Below are 20,446 nucleotides of genomic sequence, written 5' to 3'. Positions count from 1 at the left end.
TCTCTCTAAAGGACCGGATGGCCCAAGGGCACGAGGAACCAAGATACTAGCAAGCTTTTGGGGCGGGACAAAGCTAACAAAACGGAAGACCAACTTGCCCGGTGAGCAGGTATATATTTAGAAATATGTAGTTCACTCGGAAATGCCGGGACTCTTTCCAAAGTTACCCCTATTTAGTACCTTCTCAAACGTCGGGTCGTATTTGAGCATTTTAATCGTGATTGTATTTCGGGAAGTTGCCCTGCCAGGACAGGTGTTGGCTCTTAGCGCCCCAGAGAAAGCCTGGGTAGGTAGCCACGGTGGTGAAGCGCCCTGCCTTCTGGGGAGCCAGGGCACGCCCAGTGACTACTATGCCTGGCTCCCAGCCTCTACCCCTTCACCCACATGGTCACTGTGGAGATGACCATCTGGCCTGACTTAGGAGTTCCCAGGCAGAAGAAGGGCAGCAGCGGCCCAGGGAAGGCAGCCTGGGAGAAGCTGTGCAAGTGGGACCCATCGTTCACACTGTAGAAGGACACCTCCCCGGCCTGGAAGTCCAGGAAGATGCCCATGTGGGTGGGAGGCTCCGTGAGTGTGACCTGAGTGGAGTCGGGTAACAGGGACAAGTGCCTCTTCCCTTTGGATAGCTGCACTACCCAGAACCCATTTTCCGGGGACTTAAGCACCCTGTCCTTCCGGCTCACGTTGTCCCTGCACACGCCCAAGGCCCAGAGTGCATCCCCGGTGAGATTCATGCCCACTTCCCAGTAGTGCCTTCCAGAGGAGAAGCTCTTCTGTCCCACGGCGCAGGGGTAGGCCACGAAGCGGTCCTTGCTGTAGGGGGCGGTGCCCTCTGGTGGTGGGCTCAGGTATCGCCTCTGGCGGCTCTCGTACAGGAGGAGATAGGGGTACGCCGAGTTGGGGTCCGGCACCACGTCCTCTGCAGAGGGTCCAGGCGGACAGAGATAAGTAGGGGTCATTCAAGGTCAAAGGGGGAAGGGCCAGAACCCTCCAGATAGGCGTGGGTAGGGCATGGTGGTCAAGTGGCTCTTTTCCACAGTCACTCAAAAGCCTCCCCTCCACCAGTCCCAGCTAAGAATTGGGGTTACCTAAGGGTTCCACACTCCAAATCCCCATGGATGTTGATGGTGAGTCACTAGGGCTAACTGGGGCAAGCTTAATTCGGCAGAGGGTCAGACTTGGAAAGACGTAAGTACAGTTTAAGACACTAATCTCCAGTCGGTAGCTCAGTTCCTGCGTGGCATCCAAGGAAGGCAGAACAGCGCCCAGAGGACTGAGATTCAGGATTGGAGACCTGGGTCTCCACTTACCTTGGAAACTTTTGAGCACCTCTATCTGTCCTGGAACTCTGCATACGGTCTTGATAGCCACGGGGAGGACCACCTCTGGGTACTGCAAACTGAGGGTCTCCTTCCTCCAGGGAACACAGTCTCATGTGCTCCCGGGCTCTCCATGTGGCCCTCCCTCACCCACCTCCACCACCCCCTCTACTGAGGGTGACAGAGTACCTGGTCAAGGTGTCCTTCACATCCTGCAAACAACAGGGAAGAGGGTTAAGAGCTGGTCCCGCTGGTCAGTATCTGAGTTACCTCTGTTGCCCACTACTTTGGGACATTCCCCTCCCAGATAACAGGCTCATACACTCCATGGATCTCCCCTTTCCCCTCCACTCGGCAGACCCTAAGCCTCTTCTCGGTCCACGGTCACAAGCCTGAGGTCAGCAGAGAGGAGGCAGCAAGTTCTGGGAAATCTGCAACACTTACCTTTTCAGTAGGGGAGACAGAACACAGGGCCTCTGCTCAGCAAGCACTCTACCACCGAGCTAGGCCCGCCCCTTCCCCAGCTCTTTACCCAATACTTCCTCTGAGGCAGGTAAGCCATGGATCAGCAGTCCTTGCACATACCATGCTTTTGTGTATGTATGTGTATAGATGATGCAGTTTATGAGTCTGGCACAGGAAAATGCTAACATAATGGAATAGAACCATCCCTAACAATGCACTATAGTAAGTGTGTGCCCCACCCCCATCCATTTGAGCAACCCTAGCACATGACTTGCACAGAGCTTCCCTTAAAGGAGGCTGCTCAAAGCTTCTCCGTGGCACACATAAATTGCCAGCTTCCCTGCTCCTGTGCTTTGGAGCCATTATTAACTAAGTGTTACGTGTGCACACCCACAGATCCCTCCCCTCCCCCACACTGTAGCTTTGATAGCCAAGACAGTTACTGGTGATAACACACAGCACAGATGTAGTGGACGAAGGGGTGGTTCACACCCCAGGTGGATTTTATCTGCATGTCCTCAGAACAGCATGCAGTTGAAAACTTAAGGGTCGTGTACTTTCTGGATTTCCCCTTCAGTATTTTCAGGTTGAGCATAAATGGAGCCATTCAGGAGGTTAAGGTGTGGGTGAGGAGGGCAGGGTCCTGAGTTTCCTTCTCTGGACTCACAGCTGCAGATCCAGTTAAGGTGCGCAGAACAGTGGGGCAGAGAAAAAAGGGCAGGGAGCACAATGGGCATGGTTTGAGGAGGGGGTGGGGTGGGTTGAGGATGAATCTAGGGTCCTTAGAGATTTTCTAGAAACCCAGGATCCACAGACTTCTCAAGCACCATTAACATCCTGGCCTGGAAAATATCTGCATCTCTAAGTGTTTCCCAGTGGTCCTCTGCCTTGTCTAGATGTGGTACGTTCCCAGCAAAACCAGGTTGGAATTGAATTGCTAGTGTCACAGGCTGAGCAGTCACAGCGTGGGTCTCTAAGAGGTAATTAGGTCACAGGTCCACCAGGGTGAGCAGAGATGAGGAAGGGTGGTGAAGAAGTTGGCCTGCCTCATTCATGCTGGCAGATGCTGGCTGGCCCTCTGTCACAGGGCCTTCACCAGAAGAGAGCAGCTGGCAGTACCGTGTGCTCTTGGACTTCCAGAACTCTGGGCTAAAACAAGCCTCTTTTTTTAAAATGTATTTTATGTATTGTCTCTCCCTCAGCGTGTGTGTGTGTGTGTGTGTGTGTGTGTGTGTGTGTGTGTGTGTGTCTACTGGTGGGCAGTGTGAGATGCTTGCTGCTCAGCACTGGGATGGGATGGGGAGGTGACCCTCAGCCCATGTCAGGCTGCATGTGTTCTGCAGGCTCCTGGGCTGAGTGTGCAATCTCAGGCCATGCCCCACCTCATGGTGAACCCACAGGTTTGTGGCAGCACGGGGATAATCCCAGGGACCCTCCGCAACCTCTGGCCTCACCTGCAGCATCTGCAGGGGCTCCTGCTGGCTCTGCTCCTCCAGCTGCAGCAGGAGCCGGTCCAGGGAGCGGCTCTGGTGATCCAGGGAGGTTTTGCTGTCCTGCAGCCTCCCTAAGATGTCGTCTTCCTCCTTCTTCAGGACCAGGAGAAGCCTACGCTCTTCTTCCACGAGGAACAGGACCACCTTCTGGAACTCCTCCAGGACACGCTCTCTCCGCTCTTTCACCTTCTCCTGTGGGAGTGGGGAGTCCCCCCGCCACCTGGCTATGAGATGTGTCCAGAAAGGATGGCTTTCCTTCAAGGTTGCCACACAGCAATTCTGGACACGTGGTGGCAGAGGTCCCCATACTATCCCTGTCACACCCTAACAGATCAGACCCTGATTGGCAGCATCCACATGGTCAAATGTCTATGTGTCCTGGTGTGGGTGGGTTCAGAACATGCCACCTCAAGGAAGGACACAGGCATGATTCATAAAAAGGACAGGGAGCTCCTAATGACCAGGCTAAATGTCAGACTGGAGTTACCCATGTTCCTAAAGCTGTTGACCAAAACTCCTAAGAAATCAGAATTTCACAGATAACAGCTAAACTTCCCAAATAGTCCCTTCCCTTCCTCCCTGCCTTCCTCTCTCTTCCCCCCACCGTGTGTGTGTGTGTGTGTGTGTGTGTGTGTGTGTGTGTGTGTGTGTGTTATGTACTTATCTTCCTTTTCTTCTGAGACAGGCTCTTCCCAGGTAGCCCTGGGTGACCTGGGACTGGCTATATATTCTAGGCTGACCTTGAACGAACAGATCTTGCTTTTGCCTCCTTGAGTTCTGGGGTCATACATATGCACCAACAAGCCCAACCCCCCAAGTAGGCCATTTCCAGTGAAGAGGAGGAAGTCAGTCCTTGTCCAACGGTGCCACAAGATGACCAGCTGTTGACCAACTAGTCTTCTTCCTATTGTTTCCCTGACCCCACCTTACACGGAAGATAACTCTGAAATGGAATGGCCAACTGCAGCCCTTCTCAGCCTTTAAAATCAAAGGTGCAGCCCACATTTATTTTGTGGGTGCATTGCCTGATTCTAGAATAAAGGAAGAGAGCTATTTATTGTCTGAATAATAAAAGAAATTCTTTTAAAAGGGGGCTGGAGTTAAGGGCATTGCCTGCTCTTCCAGAGGACCAGGGTTTGATTCCTGGCACCCAAATAGTGGCTAACATCCATCCATCTTTAACTCCGGTTCCAGGCAGTCCAATGCCCTCTTCTGGTCTTGCCTAGAACTGCATGTACATTTTTCATAAACACATGCAGGCAAAATGAAGATAATTTTTTAAAAATCTGAACTTAGCTAGGTGTAGTGGTGCATGCCCATTGTCACAGCTCTTTGGGAGGCTGAGGCAGGAGGATCACTTAAGCCTATGAGTTCAAGGATGACCTCAATAGTTTATGGAGACCCTGTCTACAAACAAAAACTTTTAAATGTGTTGTAATTTTGTCCTCTGACGAACTTCACGTGTTCTAGAAGGCTCCATCACCCGAAGCTCACTTTTTGTTTGTGGCCCATCCTCACCATCATTAAAACCGTCTTTTAAAAGCCTGCTTGCCTGTCTTGTGTAGACTTAATTCCCAGGTCAGCCACCTAACCTACAGAGCACAGGAATGTTTTTCCTCCCTGAAGCCTCCCACTGTGAAAGGCACTTCCTGTCCCGGAGGAGGATGGATATGGACACACAGGGTGGAATGGCAGCCACTGGGCACCTACCTGCCACTCAATTAAGCTCTGTTCTTCCTTGGCTTGTAGTGACTCTGTTTTGACCATCTCCTCCCGAAAATACCTTATGTCTTCCTCCAGCTTCACCTGGATACACAAACACAGCCCTCAGTTCCACGATCCCATCTCTGTCTGTGTCTGGGCTGTGGTCTCTCAGGCTGCACTGGCCAAGAAACCATCTTACTCCTAGGAGCTCAGGGAACCAGACTGTCCCCACACCATAAAACAAAGCAAAAACAAAAACCAAATCGATTCAGCAGTGAGGCATTCAGAACACAACACACAAATGATCTTCAGTCAGGAAGTGAAAATGGATGATTGAAGGTACCAGCTTCCCACTCCAGTGGCCGAGCCAGGCCATGAGCCGTGGGTTAGAGCCCATGAGATGTTCAGGAAAGGAGCCTTTCCTGACCTGGGTTTGGGGGTTAGATCACTGCAACATACACTATATTAGTAAATTGTCCGTGCTGTTTGAACTCACTGAACAGCTGGCTTTGGAAGCAGGGTCGCCCCACATCTATTTTACACTCAGGCACGTTTGTCTCAAAATGTTCTTGTAAGCCCCTGTCCTCAGATTGGCTCGTCCTCTAACTCTGCGACCGAGTAGGAAAACAAACAAAAACAGCGAAATAGCCCCAGAATAAAAATGTGCCCTTGGGAACAGCTAGAAGACAAAGCCACTTCCCACAGAGGTTACTGCTGTTTATCCTGTGCTGTGAAAATGCATCCAGTGGAAAGGAGAAGCCAGAAGTCCGTCATGAGAAACATTCACGGAGAGACAGCTCAGTTAAAACAAAATAAAAACCCTCCAGCTGGCTGCCTCAACTTCCCCAGTCAATTCTGCTGGTGTTTCTAAGACACGGATTTGACGTGTTGCCTTTGGCTCTCTTGATCAGGTTCCTCCCTCAATTGTCTCCGCTGGACGTTGTAAACTCATTTGATGGCATTTCACATTTCTTTACTGCTTCTGTCTGCTACTCATTGTGCATACTTTTGCTTGCTATACGCTTAATTAAATCGCTCATTAATAAACATGGCTACTATAGACACCCCTCCACCCCGAACATGAAAATCAGCCACACACCTATTTTTTATCTTGGGGCAAAGGACACCTCCTCCATGTTGCTTGGTCTCCAACCTACTTACATTCCTATGGTGGCTGTTTCCCCAGGACTCTCTCTCTCTCTCTCTCTCTCTCTCTCTCTCTCTCTCTCTCTCTCTCTCTCCCTCAGCAGCAGCAGCGCTCTTATTATGAAGTGAAGCTCTGCATTTCTCACACCTTAGACCAACTTGACAGGACTCTCTCTCCCCCCAACAACAAGGGATCACTGGCCCCTGGTCATACTTTGCCAGTGCTGACCATGGCTCCTCCCGGACATGGAGGCCCTGATCTCGTGTTCACCTTATAGTCCCTTGCAGCCTCATCCACAGGCAGCACCCGATGCAGCCGGTGTTCTTGGGCCTCCCTGCAGACCACACAGATGGGGCTCTTGTCATCCTGGCAGAACAGCTTAAGAGGCTCTTGGTGTGCCTGGCACAGGTCTCGCTTCTGCAGCCCAGGGTGCTGGCGGGCCATCTCGGCCACCTTTGTCAGAAGGCGGTTGGGCCTCAGGTTCCTCTGGGGGGACATCTCCCTGCACTCGGGGCAGGGGAAGGAGCTCTTCTGCTTCTTCTTCCCTTTCTTGCCCTTGCCCTTCTCCCAGCTCATCTGGATGCATTCTCTGCAGAAGTTGTGACCACAGGCGGTCATCACAGGATCAGTGAAGTAGTCGAGGCAGATGGAACATGTGGCCTCCTCCTGCAACCTTCTGGCAAGTTCCATAGCATCCATGGCTCCTGGGGAGAAACAAGGGGAGGTCTCCACTGTAACCCCTTGGCAGGCAGAATCACACAACTGTTGCCCCGGCCAACTCTCCTGGGCCCCAGGGCGCTGCTGTGCATGCTTCCTGTCTTGCTCTTTCACGGATGAGGACAAAAGCTGGTGTCCAAACGTGGGACACAAAGACACTCCGAACAAATGCTAGCCGGACCCCTGAACCTTGACTGTTGAGCTGGACTTGGTCCCTAGGCCAGCTCAGCTGCAAGCTCCTTCCCATGCCTTCTGGGACTCCCCAGCTTGCAGGCAAGCCCTACCCCTGCGCTAGGAACGCTGCAATAGAGTCAAATGTCAGAATAATGTCGTAAACATATCCCTGGTAACACAGAGACTCAGAAAGGAGTGGAGATCCTTTCAGTGAAGGTGCAAGGCAGCAAAGACACAACACAAAACACACACAGGGGCTCCGTGCAGACACACGGACTCATGAACACATGCAGACACAAATACAGGGGCTATGTGTAGCCACGTAGACACACATGTACGTACAAGCCTGCACACAGGTAAACAAGTTTGTAACCCTACAGGAACATATCCACACAGAAAACATGTGCAAGCACACTTACACAGTGACAAGCACAGACATGAACATGGATGCACTCTGAAAGCACATAGAACACACATATTATGCACAGGCACACAAGTACACACACACACACACACACACACACACACACACACACACGTTTATAAACACATGCACAGTGAATGCACTGGCACCCTGGAGTCCTACCCCAGGCAGTGGAGACCCTGAATTGCCTCATCCTGTTTCATTACTGAGAGTTCAGAAGTGAGGTTTACCCAGTGCCACCCTCTGGTCCCCTCTTCTCAACCCTTAAAGTCAAGGCATTTTCAGATATTCCGGAGTGGCTGCCACGTTAATGTCATCTTAACTTTCTGTGAGCGGAGCACAGGGCATCGGCTCTTCCCGAACCTCAAGAGCCCTGAGGGATGCACCGCTGACCACCTGGTCAGAATGGGGCGGAGGGTGAGGTGGGGTGTAGGCAAGAAGGCCAGCGGACCTGGCTCCGCTGGGGTAGAGGTGGACCTCAAGGCTCCTGGTCACCTAAAGCCCTTTGTCCATGAGGGCTCATCTAGGAGGCCTCCGTAGTTAGCGTGGTCAACAGTGGGAGCCCCCGGCTCCAAGTGTGAGCTTTGTTGGGGACAGGATGGCTGGCTGAGATAGGGGAGCACGGCGAACCAGGACCGGAGGGGCCCCAGAGCCTCGGCCCCGGGGGTGCAGGAGAGTACTCACAGGGAAGGAGTTTTGCACCGCGCCAGGTGCCAGGGCCGGGTGCGCCGCCTTGGGGAAAGGCTGGATTTGCGCCACAGTACTGGGAGAGGCACAGGGGCTTTGTGGCGTCAACGCACGCAGGCGGGTTGCCTCGCGAAGGTGCCGCGGGGGCGGGGCTGAGGCGGCTACACCGAGGCGGGGAGGCGGGGCCTCGCTAGTGAGGGGCGGGACCAGCGAGAAAGGGGCGGGGACCGAAATGGGGGCTGAAAGCCTGGCGGTGATAGTTGCACGCCTTTAATCCTAGCACTCGGGAGGCTGAGGCAGGTGGATCTCGGAGTTTGAGGCCAGCCTGGTCTACAGGCCTACGGGAATTCCAGAACAGCCAGGGCTACGTAGAGAAACCTTATGTCAAAAAACCAAGAGAAAGAAAAGAAGAGGAGGAGAAGTAGCTGGGGCTGGGCGGTTAAGGACAGGGCCTGGGCCTGGGGTTGGAGTTGCCAGCCCCAACTCTCCTGCTTTGTCAGCACCGAGACCCGGGAGGAAGGGAGCAGCTGTGCCGGTGGAAGGTAGGGAAGGTTCCTGCCAGCACTTGCAGGATTTCGTTGGTGAGAATGTCTGGCTTGTGTAGCGCGAGCTGTACTGAAACCCCTGCCAGGCTCCTGCCTCAGCTTCTCCAGGTGAGCACCACCAAATGGGTTGTCAGGGTGGCTTTGATCCAGTGGCCCAGCATGCTTGGAGTCTCAGTCCAACTGAGAAACTGACTGGCCAGATAAAGCTGAGGCGGGTGTGACTGGGGTAAAGGAAAAAGAAGAGGCGGGGATCAGCTCCCTGGAAGGCTGAGCAGCACCAGGACGCCACCCCCATGGCTAGGCAGCCTGGCTCTCTGTGGAGAGGGTGGCTATAGGTATAGATCACTGGCTTGTCCAGAGCTGGCAGGGCTGGCATGTACCCTGGGCAGTCTCCTCCCTGGCAGATGTGTACAGCAGATGTGTACAGAAGAACAGCAGTGGATGCCTGGTACTGAGCCCTGCCTTCTTCTGATGGCCTTCTTCTGGTGATCACCTCCCACCCCGTCACCTTCCCACCCTGTCACCTTCACACCCCATCACCCTCCACCCTGTTACCCTCCACCCCGCCACCCTCCACCCTGTCACCCTCCACCCCGCCACCCTCCACCCTGTTACCCTCCACCCCGTCACCCTCCACCCCGCCACCCTCCACCCTGTCACCCTCCACCCCATCACCCTCCCAGCCCCCCCACTCCCCATGTCAACTGCGTAGATAGCATCTTGCTGATCTCACTAACTACTGAAGTTCCTGACTGAGAGATTTTTCTGGCAGAGCAGAATGTTTTCATCTATGGACAAACCTCCAGCTTTTTGTTTACACTGTAGGCATTTTAAACTTGTTTTTTATTACATTTATTTAATTGTATATGTGTGTGTAGGGGGGAGTGAGTGCCGTGGCACACCTGTGGTGGTCATAACAACAAAAATACTTGCAGGAATTGGTTCTCTCCTTCCGTGTAGTTCCTGGGGATCAAACAAAGGTCGGCGGACTTGGCAACAAGCTCCTCTACCTCCTGAGCCACCTTGCCAGTCCACCGCTGCTGGAATTTTTATGCCATGGGATAAACAACAGTAACCTCTGCTGGAAATAGCTTTTCCTCTAGCTGTGTTTCCTCACAGTGTTTTAATGCCATGGGTCGTTTGCTCTCCTTTCTCCCTGTCCCAGGATTAGGGGCTAGCCTGTGGCATGGAGTCTTAGCGGACACTTGGAGTGTCAGCTCTCAGCAAATATAAACAACACATGATAACTTACTTAGTATTACACACTACACCATATGTACTTGTTATGATTGTATTGGGATGTCCTCTAAAATGCCATGCATTGAGGGCCTTGCCACCGTGGTGTGGCACTATGGAGACGTGGTAGAGGCTTCAGGAAGTGGAGCCTTGTAGAAGGCTCTTAGGACATCAGGGTGTGCCTGGGAAGGGGATTAGAATGGTAGCCACTTTGTCTCTTCTTTTTGCCTCCATGAGTGACCTCCTGTCACCTGCTCATGAGGAACAGTGTCACCAAGAGCCCCAAAGCAATAGTCAGCCATGCTGAAACCTCTAAAAATCATGATCTGAAATAAACTTTCCGCTTTTGGAGGTGATTACCTCAGGTGTTCTGTCACAGCAGCGGAACCTGAGTGACGACAGGTGTGGTTTTGTTTTTAAGATGTATTTTTATTTTTATGTGTATGCACGTGGGTTGCTGCAGACTCTGCGGCTGGCAGGAAACGGACTATGAGAGGCAAGAAGGAAACCAGTTCAGCATGACTTAGCCGGGCTGGTTCAAATTTCTGCAGTCTGTCCCCAAAGCAGTTTATTTTTTGACATATTTAAGCACAGCATAACTTTGGAAAAAAGTTCCCTTGTAGCAACTATCACAATAAAGCTTAAAACATGAGTACATACATCCTTTTGCAAAGTGCTGACAACCTCTTTTATAAGAAAGGGTTCTGTTGACTGAGAAACAATGCTCAGGAGGCTGGGGAATTGGGGTGAAGCCTGGATCTGCAGAATAGCAAGGATTATCAGACTACAAACAATGTTCACTCCCAGCCTTCTGGGTGAAACAGGTGTAAATCTCTTCCATTGAAGAGGAGAGCATGCATGTTTAACAATTCTGATTTCTCTTCTGCTATCTGTGTGCACGGGGACCTCATGTCCTTCTTAATGTATGTATGTGGATATATATATATATATATATATATATATATATATATATATATATATATATATATCTGAGTGCATTGCCCGGGGAGGCCAGATGTGGAGCCCCTCGAGCCGGAGTTACAGGCAGTTGTGAGCTGCCCCATGATATGAGCACTGGGAACTGAACTCAGGTCCTCTGCAAGAGCAGCAAGTGCTCTTAACCAGCTCAGTATAAATGGTCTGTATATAAAATACAAAGTCCTATTTCCTGTTTCCTATCTAGGAGTTGAGCAGCCCAGGGGAGAGGACCATCAAGGGCCAGCAAGTCCTAGATGCCACTGCAGCCTAACATACAGAAAATAAAAGGGTAGGCTGAGTTCCCCTTAGAAGTTTCTACTTCTAAGGGCTCTTAGAAGAGACTGCCACACAGACCACTCTAGAGCTTTCCCTGGACCAAGAGAGGAAGAGGGGCTTGAAGAAAAGGCAGAAATTGCTGAGGTTGTCTTGATACAGCACAGGATACACCAGGTCCAGATAACACACTCCGGGTCCAACCTGCATTGCGCCATTTGCAAACACATGGAGTTTTTTCCTCTGGAGTCTTTTTCTATGTTACTAACTTACAGGAGGTTGGAGGGAAAAGCATCGGACTTCAGCATTCTCCACCTGACTCTAGACGACGCTGTGCATCTCAAGCAAGCCACAGAACTGATCTGAGTCTGTTTCCACACATCTGGTTGGGATAGGATACATTACAAAATGATGTCTCCGGAACAGCGTAGCTATGGTCCCCAGGAACTGGCTGATCTGAGGCCAGTCCAGAGCCTCACTACCCAAGTTGGTGATCATCTGTCTTTCTCTGCAGGACAGTTTCCCCCGTGACCAATGGCGCCAGAGTCTCATAATTTCCACTGTACTTACAGGTACAGCAAGAGTCCGTAGATTCTCTTGTTTTGAATTCGAAAAGGCCTTCCCAGTGCTCTATGGAGGAAGGAGAGTAATAAGTACTCCTGCTATTTTGTTTGTTTGTTTGAGGGGATGTGGTAGATAGAGATTGAACCCAGAACCATGCACAGGCTAGGCAAGTGCATGGCGAGAGTGCACTTGCCTACTGTGGCGAGAGTTCCTGCAGAATTCTGCATCTGGTTTGATTCCCCAGTGTCAGCACCTAGCTTTGTTTTGCCTTTTGTGACTCAGCAAACTGAGATGTCCTGTGTCTTTTGGAATTTGCATTGTCATTGTCACTTTGGGGAGCTTAGATAAGTTTTGTTATAGAAATTGACTTGCTAAAGGTGTGAATTGTGTAACAATAAAAAAAAAGCCCTTTGCAAAGCTAGAGTCGGTCAGTTTGCCAGAGGCTGCCCCCTCACCCCCTAAACACCCCCCCCCTACTCCCCCAGCAGCTGGAAAGGCTAAAAAAATCATCTTTAGAGTGCCTGTGTCTTCTTGACCCGCGTGAACCCACAGCCCATACAACATTCTACTGTGGCGATTTTTTTTTTTTTTTTTTTTTTTTTTTTGGTTTTTTGAGACAGGGTTTCTCTGTGTAGCTTTGCGCCTTTCCTGGAACTCACTTGGTAGCCCAGGCTGGCCTCGAACTCACAGAGATCCGCCTGGCTCTGCCTCCCGAGTGCTGGGATTAAAGGCATGCGCCACCACCGCCCGGCACTGTGGTGATATTTTTGTTTGTGCTCTAACAAAGCTTTGCCTGGAGATCAGAGTGTGGAGCTAGCCACTAGTTAGCCACAGAGCCCAGGCAGCAGTGGTGCACACCTTTAATCCCAGCATTTGGGAACTCATGCCTTTAATCCCAGCACTAGGGAGGAGGAAACAGGAAGTGATATGGCTGGGTGGAGAGAGGAATATAAGGCGGTGGAGACAGGAGCTTGGCCTCTTTCAGGATGAGGAGTTGGCGAGGTAAGAAGTGGCTGTGGCTTCTTCCTTTGTCTCTCTTGTCTTTCAGCATTTACCCCTGTATCCAACTCTGGGTTTTTATCATTAAGACCAATTAGAATTTGTGCTACATTCTACCATTAAGCCACACCAGCTGTGCTTATGCTAGGGGGTTGTTTGGGAGATTAAGTCATAGACATTTTTTTAAAGACCAGGATTTTGTTATGTATTCCAGGCTGGCCTCGAACTCGTGGTTTTCCCATCTCAGTTTCCCAGGTGCTGGCATTACAGGCATGCTACACCACTGCTGGCAATACTGAATTTCTTCCTGTCTAAAAGGTTCCAGAGGGCTGCCTCTTTAAGGCTGCTCTCCTCTCCCTGGTTTGCAATTTCATCTTCTCTTGGTCCTCACAGGGTCCTCTGTGTGTCTGTCCTGATCTCTTACAAAGACACCTCTCACCTTGGTCTCAGATCATCCCAACAACTTTAATTATCTCAATTGCCTTTAAAGTCTTTAAAGTTCCTGTGTACAGATACAGTCATATTCTAAGATGATGGGAGTCAGGTCTTTACCATGTGAATGTTGAGTTCAGTCCCTGAAGACCCCCCAAAGGCAGAGGAACACTGTGAGTACCCAGTATGTCATGGGTACCACATCTCAAGTGACTTTTCATGGCAGCCCAAGCTGGACTGTGACATCTGACCAGGTCCAGAGAAGCATTTTATGCAGATGGTCCTTGGAGGTCAACTGTGTGTGCTCTGGGGAAGGCTGCCACTAAACAATAGGGGTGGTGGGGCTGGCTAGAGGGTGAGACTCACAAGGAGTCCCAAGATTCTTTCTGCTACTCTACTAAAGTTCTAGAAGCCTCCAGATGTGTCTTAGTCAATGGGCAGTTCCATTCCTAGAGCCCCAGTTCCACCTCAGACCCAGCAGAATCCCTCTATGACTGCCTGACAGCCCTATTCATGGGGCTCGCAAATCAGAAAAAAGTAACTTTATATATATTGAGAGCAAACACACACACACACACACACACACACACACACACACACGTGCATATTTATGCATTTTATTTTTATGTGTTGGTGAATTTAGAAAACATGTGGAATTTAGAAGCCTACATTGGATATTGTTCCATGGGAGCCTTGCACCTTTTAATTTTTATTTTATTATTGTTTGCATGTGCACACTTGCTAGTACACTTGTGTACATCTATGTGGGTGCTTTCAGAGGCCAGAGGACGGTGTCGGATTCGCTAGCGCTGGAGTTACAGGCCATTATGAGCCACCCTATGTGGGTGCTGGGAAACAAACTCTAGGCTTTGGAGGAGCAGCAAGCATCTTAACTGCCATCTGTATACCCGACTTTATCTTTCTTTTTTTGGCAGGGTCTCTCACTGGACTTCAATTGCCAAGTAGGCTAAGCTGATGGCCATCAAGCCCCAGGGCTCTGTGTGCCCAGCATGCGGCTTTTTATCTGGGATCTGGGAATTAAAATCAGGGCTCCATGCTTAAGTAGCAAGCACTGTACCCACCGAGCTATCTCCTCAGCTACCCACACACACACATATATATACACACACACACACACACACACACACACACACACACACACATATTAAATAGCATTAGGTTTACAGCTGATTTGAGAGAAAGGGACAGCTGTCCCTGAGCATTCTCAACTTTTTGGATGGCTCTCCAGGGATCATCAGCCATTAACTCACATACACCTTAAAATTTATACGTTCTCCAGTACCGAAAACTAAATTCGTGGTGCCTTTGAATTTTGAGTAAATGAGACCTAATGGGCTTTAGAACTCTTCAGATGCATACTAACATCTCACGCATACCCCTTGCTAGGAGTACTTTTTACCATCGATGCCAAAACAGCACAGGTCTTAACACTAAGCACCTTGAAATCAATGGGCCACAAAATGGAACATAATCATATTCCCAACACTAGTCCTTGGTTATGTATTTAACAAAGACATTAATAAGTGATTCCACTATATAGCAGGAGTAAAGTGTTTTTGTATTAACCTCAGTCATATATTCACGCTATTTCCCCCTCAGGCCTCCACTATGCAGTTCAATTAGGTTCTTCCCAGTTTGAGTTCTGTGCAAGCTGGTTAGTCTCCAGATGCCTATTCTCCGGGACACCATCAGCCCTTTGTATGATTCAGAAGCCTGTTACACAGTACTGGGCATATGAGAAATCAAGGCTAGTGACACTCAGAGAATAAAACCCCAGGGCAAAACACCCTCTTGGACTTCTGGACTAGAGGTTCCTATTGCTTATCACTTAGGCTCAGTCAACACAATACCTGGACTTCCCTCCCCTAAATGGAAATCTGGAGTCTATACAACACAGGATCCTCTGGATGTGACACTGGAAACATTTTTCTTAGCCGTCCTAACAGATGGGCAAAGTTAACACAGACTAGAGTTTAATAAAGCACGAAGTTCACTGTGCTTTCCATCACCGATGAAAGGCTAACTTTTGACGCAGAGGAGTAGCCAGCCTCTTAAACCAGGTAAGTCATCCAAAGCGCAGTTTGCTGGACTTCTAATAATGCACAGCTAACACACCTGGATGAGTTAATGCAGACTTCCAGTCAGCACACCATGCAAACACACACCATGTTGTGGCACTGTATTTGCCGCCTGCGGAAGCTGGACTCAGTTTCCACTACAACCTTGTGCTACCATGTTCAGGCTACTACACCTCTAAAGTGAAGGCCTAGTTAAACCGGGGATGGAACTGTAGACCAAGCAGGTTAACGGGTAAGGGTTACTCAGCTAAGCCTGACTAGTCCTATCCCTGCACGTTCCCTCGGCTTCCCAGCCAACCTGCCCGATCTCCGTACACCAAGGGCGCACGAGACTGGATCTGGAAGGTTACAACCACTTTTTCAGACTTAGTGGGTGGCTCTGAAAAGAGCCTTTGGGTTGGTGGCAGCGCAAGGATGAGGATCCTGTGAGGTCTAGGCCCGCTCTCCGCGGATGCGACGAGCCAGCTGGATGTCTTTCGGCATGATGGTCACCCGCTTGGCGTGGATGGCGCACAGGTTGGTGTCCTCAAAGAGCCCCACGAGGTAGGACTCGCAGGCCTCCTGCAGCGCCATCACGGCAGAGCTCTGGAAGCGCAGGTCCGTCTTGAAGTCCTGGGCGATCTCACGCACCAAGCGCTGGAACGGCAGCTTGCGGATCAGCAGCTCTGTCGACTTCTGGTAGCGGCGGATCTCACGCAGCGCCACCGTACCAGGGTGGTACCGGTGCGGCTTCTTCACGCCACCAGTGGCCGGTGCACTCTTGCGAGCCACCTTCGTGGCCAACTGCTTGCGTGGAGCCTTGCCTCCCGTCGACTTCCGCGCGGTCTGCTTGGTGCGTGCCATCCTGCTGAAGCGCCTTCCTTCCCTGCTCCTCGAGGGCGCAAAGCGGCTTGTGAGCACGGCTTTTATAGAGCCCACTGCATTCCTATTGGCTGCCTACCAAGTGGCATGATTGAATGCTGCACTCTGATTGGTCTGTGGGCGTGCCTCTTTACAGCCTGCCCCTTATATTCTCTCGGAGTGGCGTTGCCTCCAGAGATGTTAGCGAGGCTGTCGGGGTAGGAGAGCGGCGCAGAGCTTTTTTTTTTTTTTTTTTTTTACAACCCTGCCTCAACTGCCAAGTCACAAAGAATCTTCTAGGACCTCTACGTGCTTCTTATATATGGCACCAAGGCATAATTTTCCTGAGTTCTGGGCTATTAGAAAAATAGTCGAGGTTTAAGGACTTCCCAGGGTGGAGGTGGCTCAGCAGTGAAGCGAACTTTTTTTCTTTCAGGGGACCACGGTTCAATACCCAGCACCCACGGGATGGCTCCCTTCCACCCATAACTCATCTCAGGGGATCCGACAACCCTCGTGGGCTGGCACAATTTAAAAATATTTTAAATTACAAATATTTCAGCATTAAAGTATTTTAGCATTAAAATATCTTAAAAAAACTTTAAAATTTAAAAATAATTTAAAATTAGAAGAAACATTTTAAAATTAAAAAAAGGTCCCTGCTGTGTCCTTGCTGGCCCGTGACAAAGGCTAGACAAGCACCACAGGTTCCCAACCTGTTACGCCAGCAATTAGCTGAACTAATAGCTCTCACAGATCAATCTCAACAGATGTGGTCGTTTTGTTTTGTTTTGTACCCCCTGCCCTAACTTTGGACCAATTCCTCTCTTCCCTGAAAGACCCTTATGGTGGTTTGAATGAGAACAGCTCTGGTAGGCTCTTACATTTGAACGCTTAGTCCGGAGCTGCTCTAACCGGTTTAGGAAGGATTAGGAGGTGTGGTCTTCAGAGGAGGTGTGTCTCGGGGCGTTGGGCTTTGAGGTTTCCAAAGCCCACGCTAGGCTGATTCCGGCTTCCTCGGCCTCCTGCCTGCCCATCAGGATGTAAGAAAGCAAGCTCTCATCTACCGAGGCAGCCCCCTGCTGGCCTGCTTGCCACGATGATCATGGGCTCACCCTCTGAAATCGTAAGCAAACCCCCAGTTAAATGCTTCCTTTTATTTATTATCTTGGCCTTAGTGTCTCCTTACAGCAATAGAGCAGTTACTAAGACAACCTCCTAAACAGCCGGTGGAATTCCTGTCCTTTAGACATCCTTCATCCCACTTTCCCAGGAGAGCACCTTCTACTTGCCCTACACTTTCCCAGAACCAGAAACAAAACAACTTCTATGATCCCAGTGATTTCTTACTCCATAGCTGGTCCACACACAATCTTCAGCTCTCTTTCAAAATGATCACCGGGAAGCTGCGCACGTTGACACCTATCTGTAATCCCGAACTTGGGAGTTAAAGGTAGCCAAATCAGGAATTCGAAGTCATCCTTGCCCACATAGTAACATGTTAAAGGTTCCAGGAGCTCTGACGCCCTTATTTGGGAAATGTGATACTGGGGTTTTTGTTGGTGAGCTACTTTTTTTCTTTTCTGTCATAATGAGAAATGACTAATTCTTACTTATTCAGTGTTTACTGTTTATAACTGTCTAGAATCAGCCAAAATCATTTTAGTTATGTTAGAGAAGTTTTATTAACTTTAAAAGATTTATTTATTGATTTGTATGTGTGCCTGCTTGGGTTTATGTGCACAATTTTGTGAGCCACGTGGCATGGGGCAGGAAGTAACCTAGGTCCTCTAAGTGCTCTTAACCACTATGAAGATGGAAAACATTTCATTGGGGCTGGCTTACAGATACAAGGGTTTTGTCCATTAATGTCATGGTGGTATGCAGGCAGACATGGTGCTGGGGGAGGAGCTGAGAGTTCTACATCTGAATCCGCAGGCAGCAGAAAGAGAGAGACTGGGCCTGGCTTGAGCATTTGAAACCTCAAAGCCCACCTCCAGTGTCACACTTCCTCCAACAAGGCCACATGTCCTAATCCTTTCAAATCATGCTACTCCCTATGAGCCTGTGGGGACCATTTTCATTAAAACCACCACACTGTCAAATATGATGAGCCATGTTTACAAAGTTCCTTATGTTAAAAGGTCACTTTCCTTCAAATACCTTGGCTTCATCCTGGTACCAGGAAGCTATGGCCGGTTTGTATTTGTGTTCTGACTGGATGAAGCACCACAGCTACCTTAGACGGTGGAGCTGATCCTTATTGAAATACACTCTTTAATCCTGTCAGATGTCAGATTTGTCTACACCACGATTTGAATGTAATCCATAAAACAGGTCTCGTGCTAATGAACTTTTCAACACAATCTGCACTCAGGAGGGTTTAATTGTGGGATGTGGCTTATGCTCAGAAGAGCAGGGCTGGGTCAAAGGTCACACAACTCATGCCCCAAAGTCTGCACCCAGTTGTCAGCAACAGATAGGAAAGCTATGACTGGTCCCTGAAGTTTATGAGGAAACAACGTACTTCCTATTAGTCTGTTGGGATTTGATGGGAGAAAACTGAATTCCTATGGAGTTTAGTGACTGATTTCACCATTAAGAAGCTTTTATTTGAGTGTTCACAGAACTCAGGGAAACGGTGATACTGTTTTTGCATACTTTTTTGTGGGGGGTTTTCTTGAGACAGGGTTTCTCTGTGTAGCCCTGGCTGTCCTGGAACTTGTTCTGTAGACCAGGCTGGCCTCTAACTCAGAGATCTGCCTGCCTCTGCCTCCCTAGTGCTGAGATTAAAGGCATGCGCCACGCGCCCCCCCCCCCCCCCAGCTTGGGTGCAAAGACTATTTTAAAAGATACAAGTGGCTGGTGAGTCCTAAGTACAGGAGTTTCTATCCCTGTGGTGCCACACCTGGCACTTCCTTCCTGGTGAGAGTTTTTCACCTTGGGGACATTACACCAAATGCTCTGTCCAGCAGCTCCCAAACCAGTCTTTGGGTTTTTATGGAGCCTTTGCTGCACAGTCATGATTAAAGCGTGCACAACTGTTCGAACACAAAGGTTATGATCTGAAGCGTATGTACCGGCTAAGGCTGGCCAGACCTGTCTCTTCAAATTCCTCTTGGTCTCTCTGTGGAGCAGACACTCCACTGAAACTGTGATCGTCAAATAAGGTAGGTTGAGAATGTCTTTATGGCTGGCTCCAAGGCAGAAAAGCAGGGGAAGATTAGAGGGTGTTCTTAGGTCCTGTGACCTGCCTTGAGAAAGAGATCCCAGTTCCTATGCCTATTGAAGGGAAAGGATTAGTTTAAAAAAAAAGGGGGGGAGCATGAGCGGGAACAGGGAAGGAAAAGGGGAGGGAGAGAGAATTTCTGAGGCCTAAAGTACCCCAACATACAAAAGACTATAGTTCTGAATCTGACCGAAAGTTGCTTCAAGAATCAAGGAAAAATGACCAAATACCTTAATAGAAAACGCACTTATGGTTTTTGTTGCTTAGTTTAAAAAAAAAAAAAAAAAAAAAGGTTCTGGTAATTATAATCCAGGTCTATGGGCCAAAACAAAAAACATAGTAAATTTTAATTACACATATGATCACAAGTTACTAAGTTATGTGGACTGGGTAATTTATAACATCAGAGACCCATTGCTCACAATTCTGAGGGCTGGGGAAGGCAAAGCCAAGGCACAGGCAGATAGATTTGATGTCTGGTGGGGCCCGTAGATAGCAGCTTCTAGTGCCCTTATTTGAAGAGTGAGCACCTGTACCTCGAGACCTTTCTTAAGGACTCTCGCCCGACTAATTGCCTCCTTAAGGCCCCACTGTTTACTGTTCCTGTTCTACACTGGTGATGGCATTTCAGTGTGTGAATTTGGGGACACATGCAGACCATAGCACTAACCTTTGCCCTCTAAGCCAAGTAGTTAAGAAAACCTAACCTATCTGGTTAAAGAAAACATTGTAAGATACTCAACAGAATACTTTATTCTGCCGGTAACAATGAAATATGACTGCTCTGGTGGTAGGCACATTTAATTCCAGCTGGATCTCTGTGTGGTTGAGGCTAATCAGAGCTACATAGTGAGACACTATTTAAAAAGGGGAGGGGAGAAACAGAAAAAAATAAATGAGAAAAAGGAAAAATAAATTGTTATTTGCTGGAAAAATGGATAGAACTCAGGATCATTAAGTGAAATAACTCAGATCCAGAAAGAAAGGCATTGCATGGGCTCTCTAGCACGTGGAAGCTAGATAATTTTTACAGATGTGAAAGCTGGGGGCGGGGGTGTATTTATGATGGAAGGCGACCAGAGGGAGGAGGAAAAAGGGAAGAGCTGGTGTGAACAAAGAAC

The 20,446-nt window shown here is 49.4% G+C and overlaps 2 protein-coding genes across 3 annotated transcripts; both read right to left on the bottom strand.

Annotated features, from left to right (window-relative positions):
- Positions 1–196: 196 nt before the first annotated feature.
- Positions 197–8,244, bottom strand: Trim17 (tripartite motif containing 17). 2 transcript variants are annotated; one of them, XM_059270759.1, is made up of 7 exons: positions 8,128–8,244; positions 6,399–6,832; positions 4,988–5,083; positions 3,239–3,469; positions 1,509–1,531; positions 1,311–1,414; positions 197–919 (listed from the first exon to the last, which is right to left on the bottom strand). In XM_059270759.1, the coding sequence occupies exons 2-7, from the start codon at positions 6,825–6,827 to the stop codon at positions 369–371; spliced, it is 1,434 nt and encodes a 477-aa protein (XP_059126742.1). In that variant the 5' UTR covers positions 6,828–6,832; positions 8,128–8,244; the 3' UTR covers positions 197–368. The 2 variants fall into 2 exon arrangements, with proteins under 2 accessions (XP_059126742.1, XP_059126743.1); XM_059270760.1 differs by lacking the exon at positions 8,128–8,244 and adding an exon at positions 7,895–8,121.
- A 6,890-nt stretch (positions 8,245–15,134) lies between these two features.
- On the bottom strand, positions 15,135–16,122 carry H3-4 (H3.4 histone, cluster member). Its single transcript, XM_059270747.1, has one exon. The coding sequence runs from the start codon at positions 16,097–16,099 to the stop codon at positions 15,689–15,691; it is 411 nt and encodes a 136-aa protein (XP_059126730.1). The 5' UTR covers positions 16,100–16,122; the 3' UTR covers positions 15,135–15,688.
- Between the last annotated feature and the right edge of the window lie 4,324 nt (positions 16,123–20,446).

This window comes from Peromyscus eremicus, chromosome 8a, assembly GCF_949786415.1.
Source record: "Peromyscus eremicus chromosome 8a, PerEre_H2_v1, whole genome shotgun sequence".
Lineage (NCBI taxonomy): Eukaryota > Metazoa > Chordata > Mammalia > Rodentia > Cricetidae > Peromyscus > Peromyscus eremicus.
This window is presented reverse-complemented; position numbering and strand designations above follow the sequence as displayed.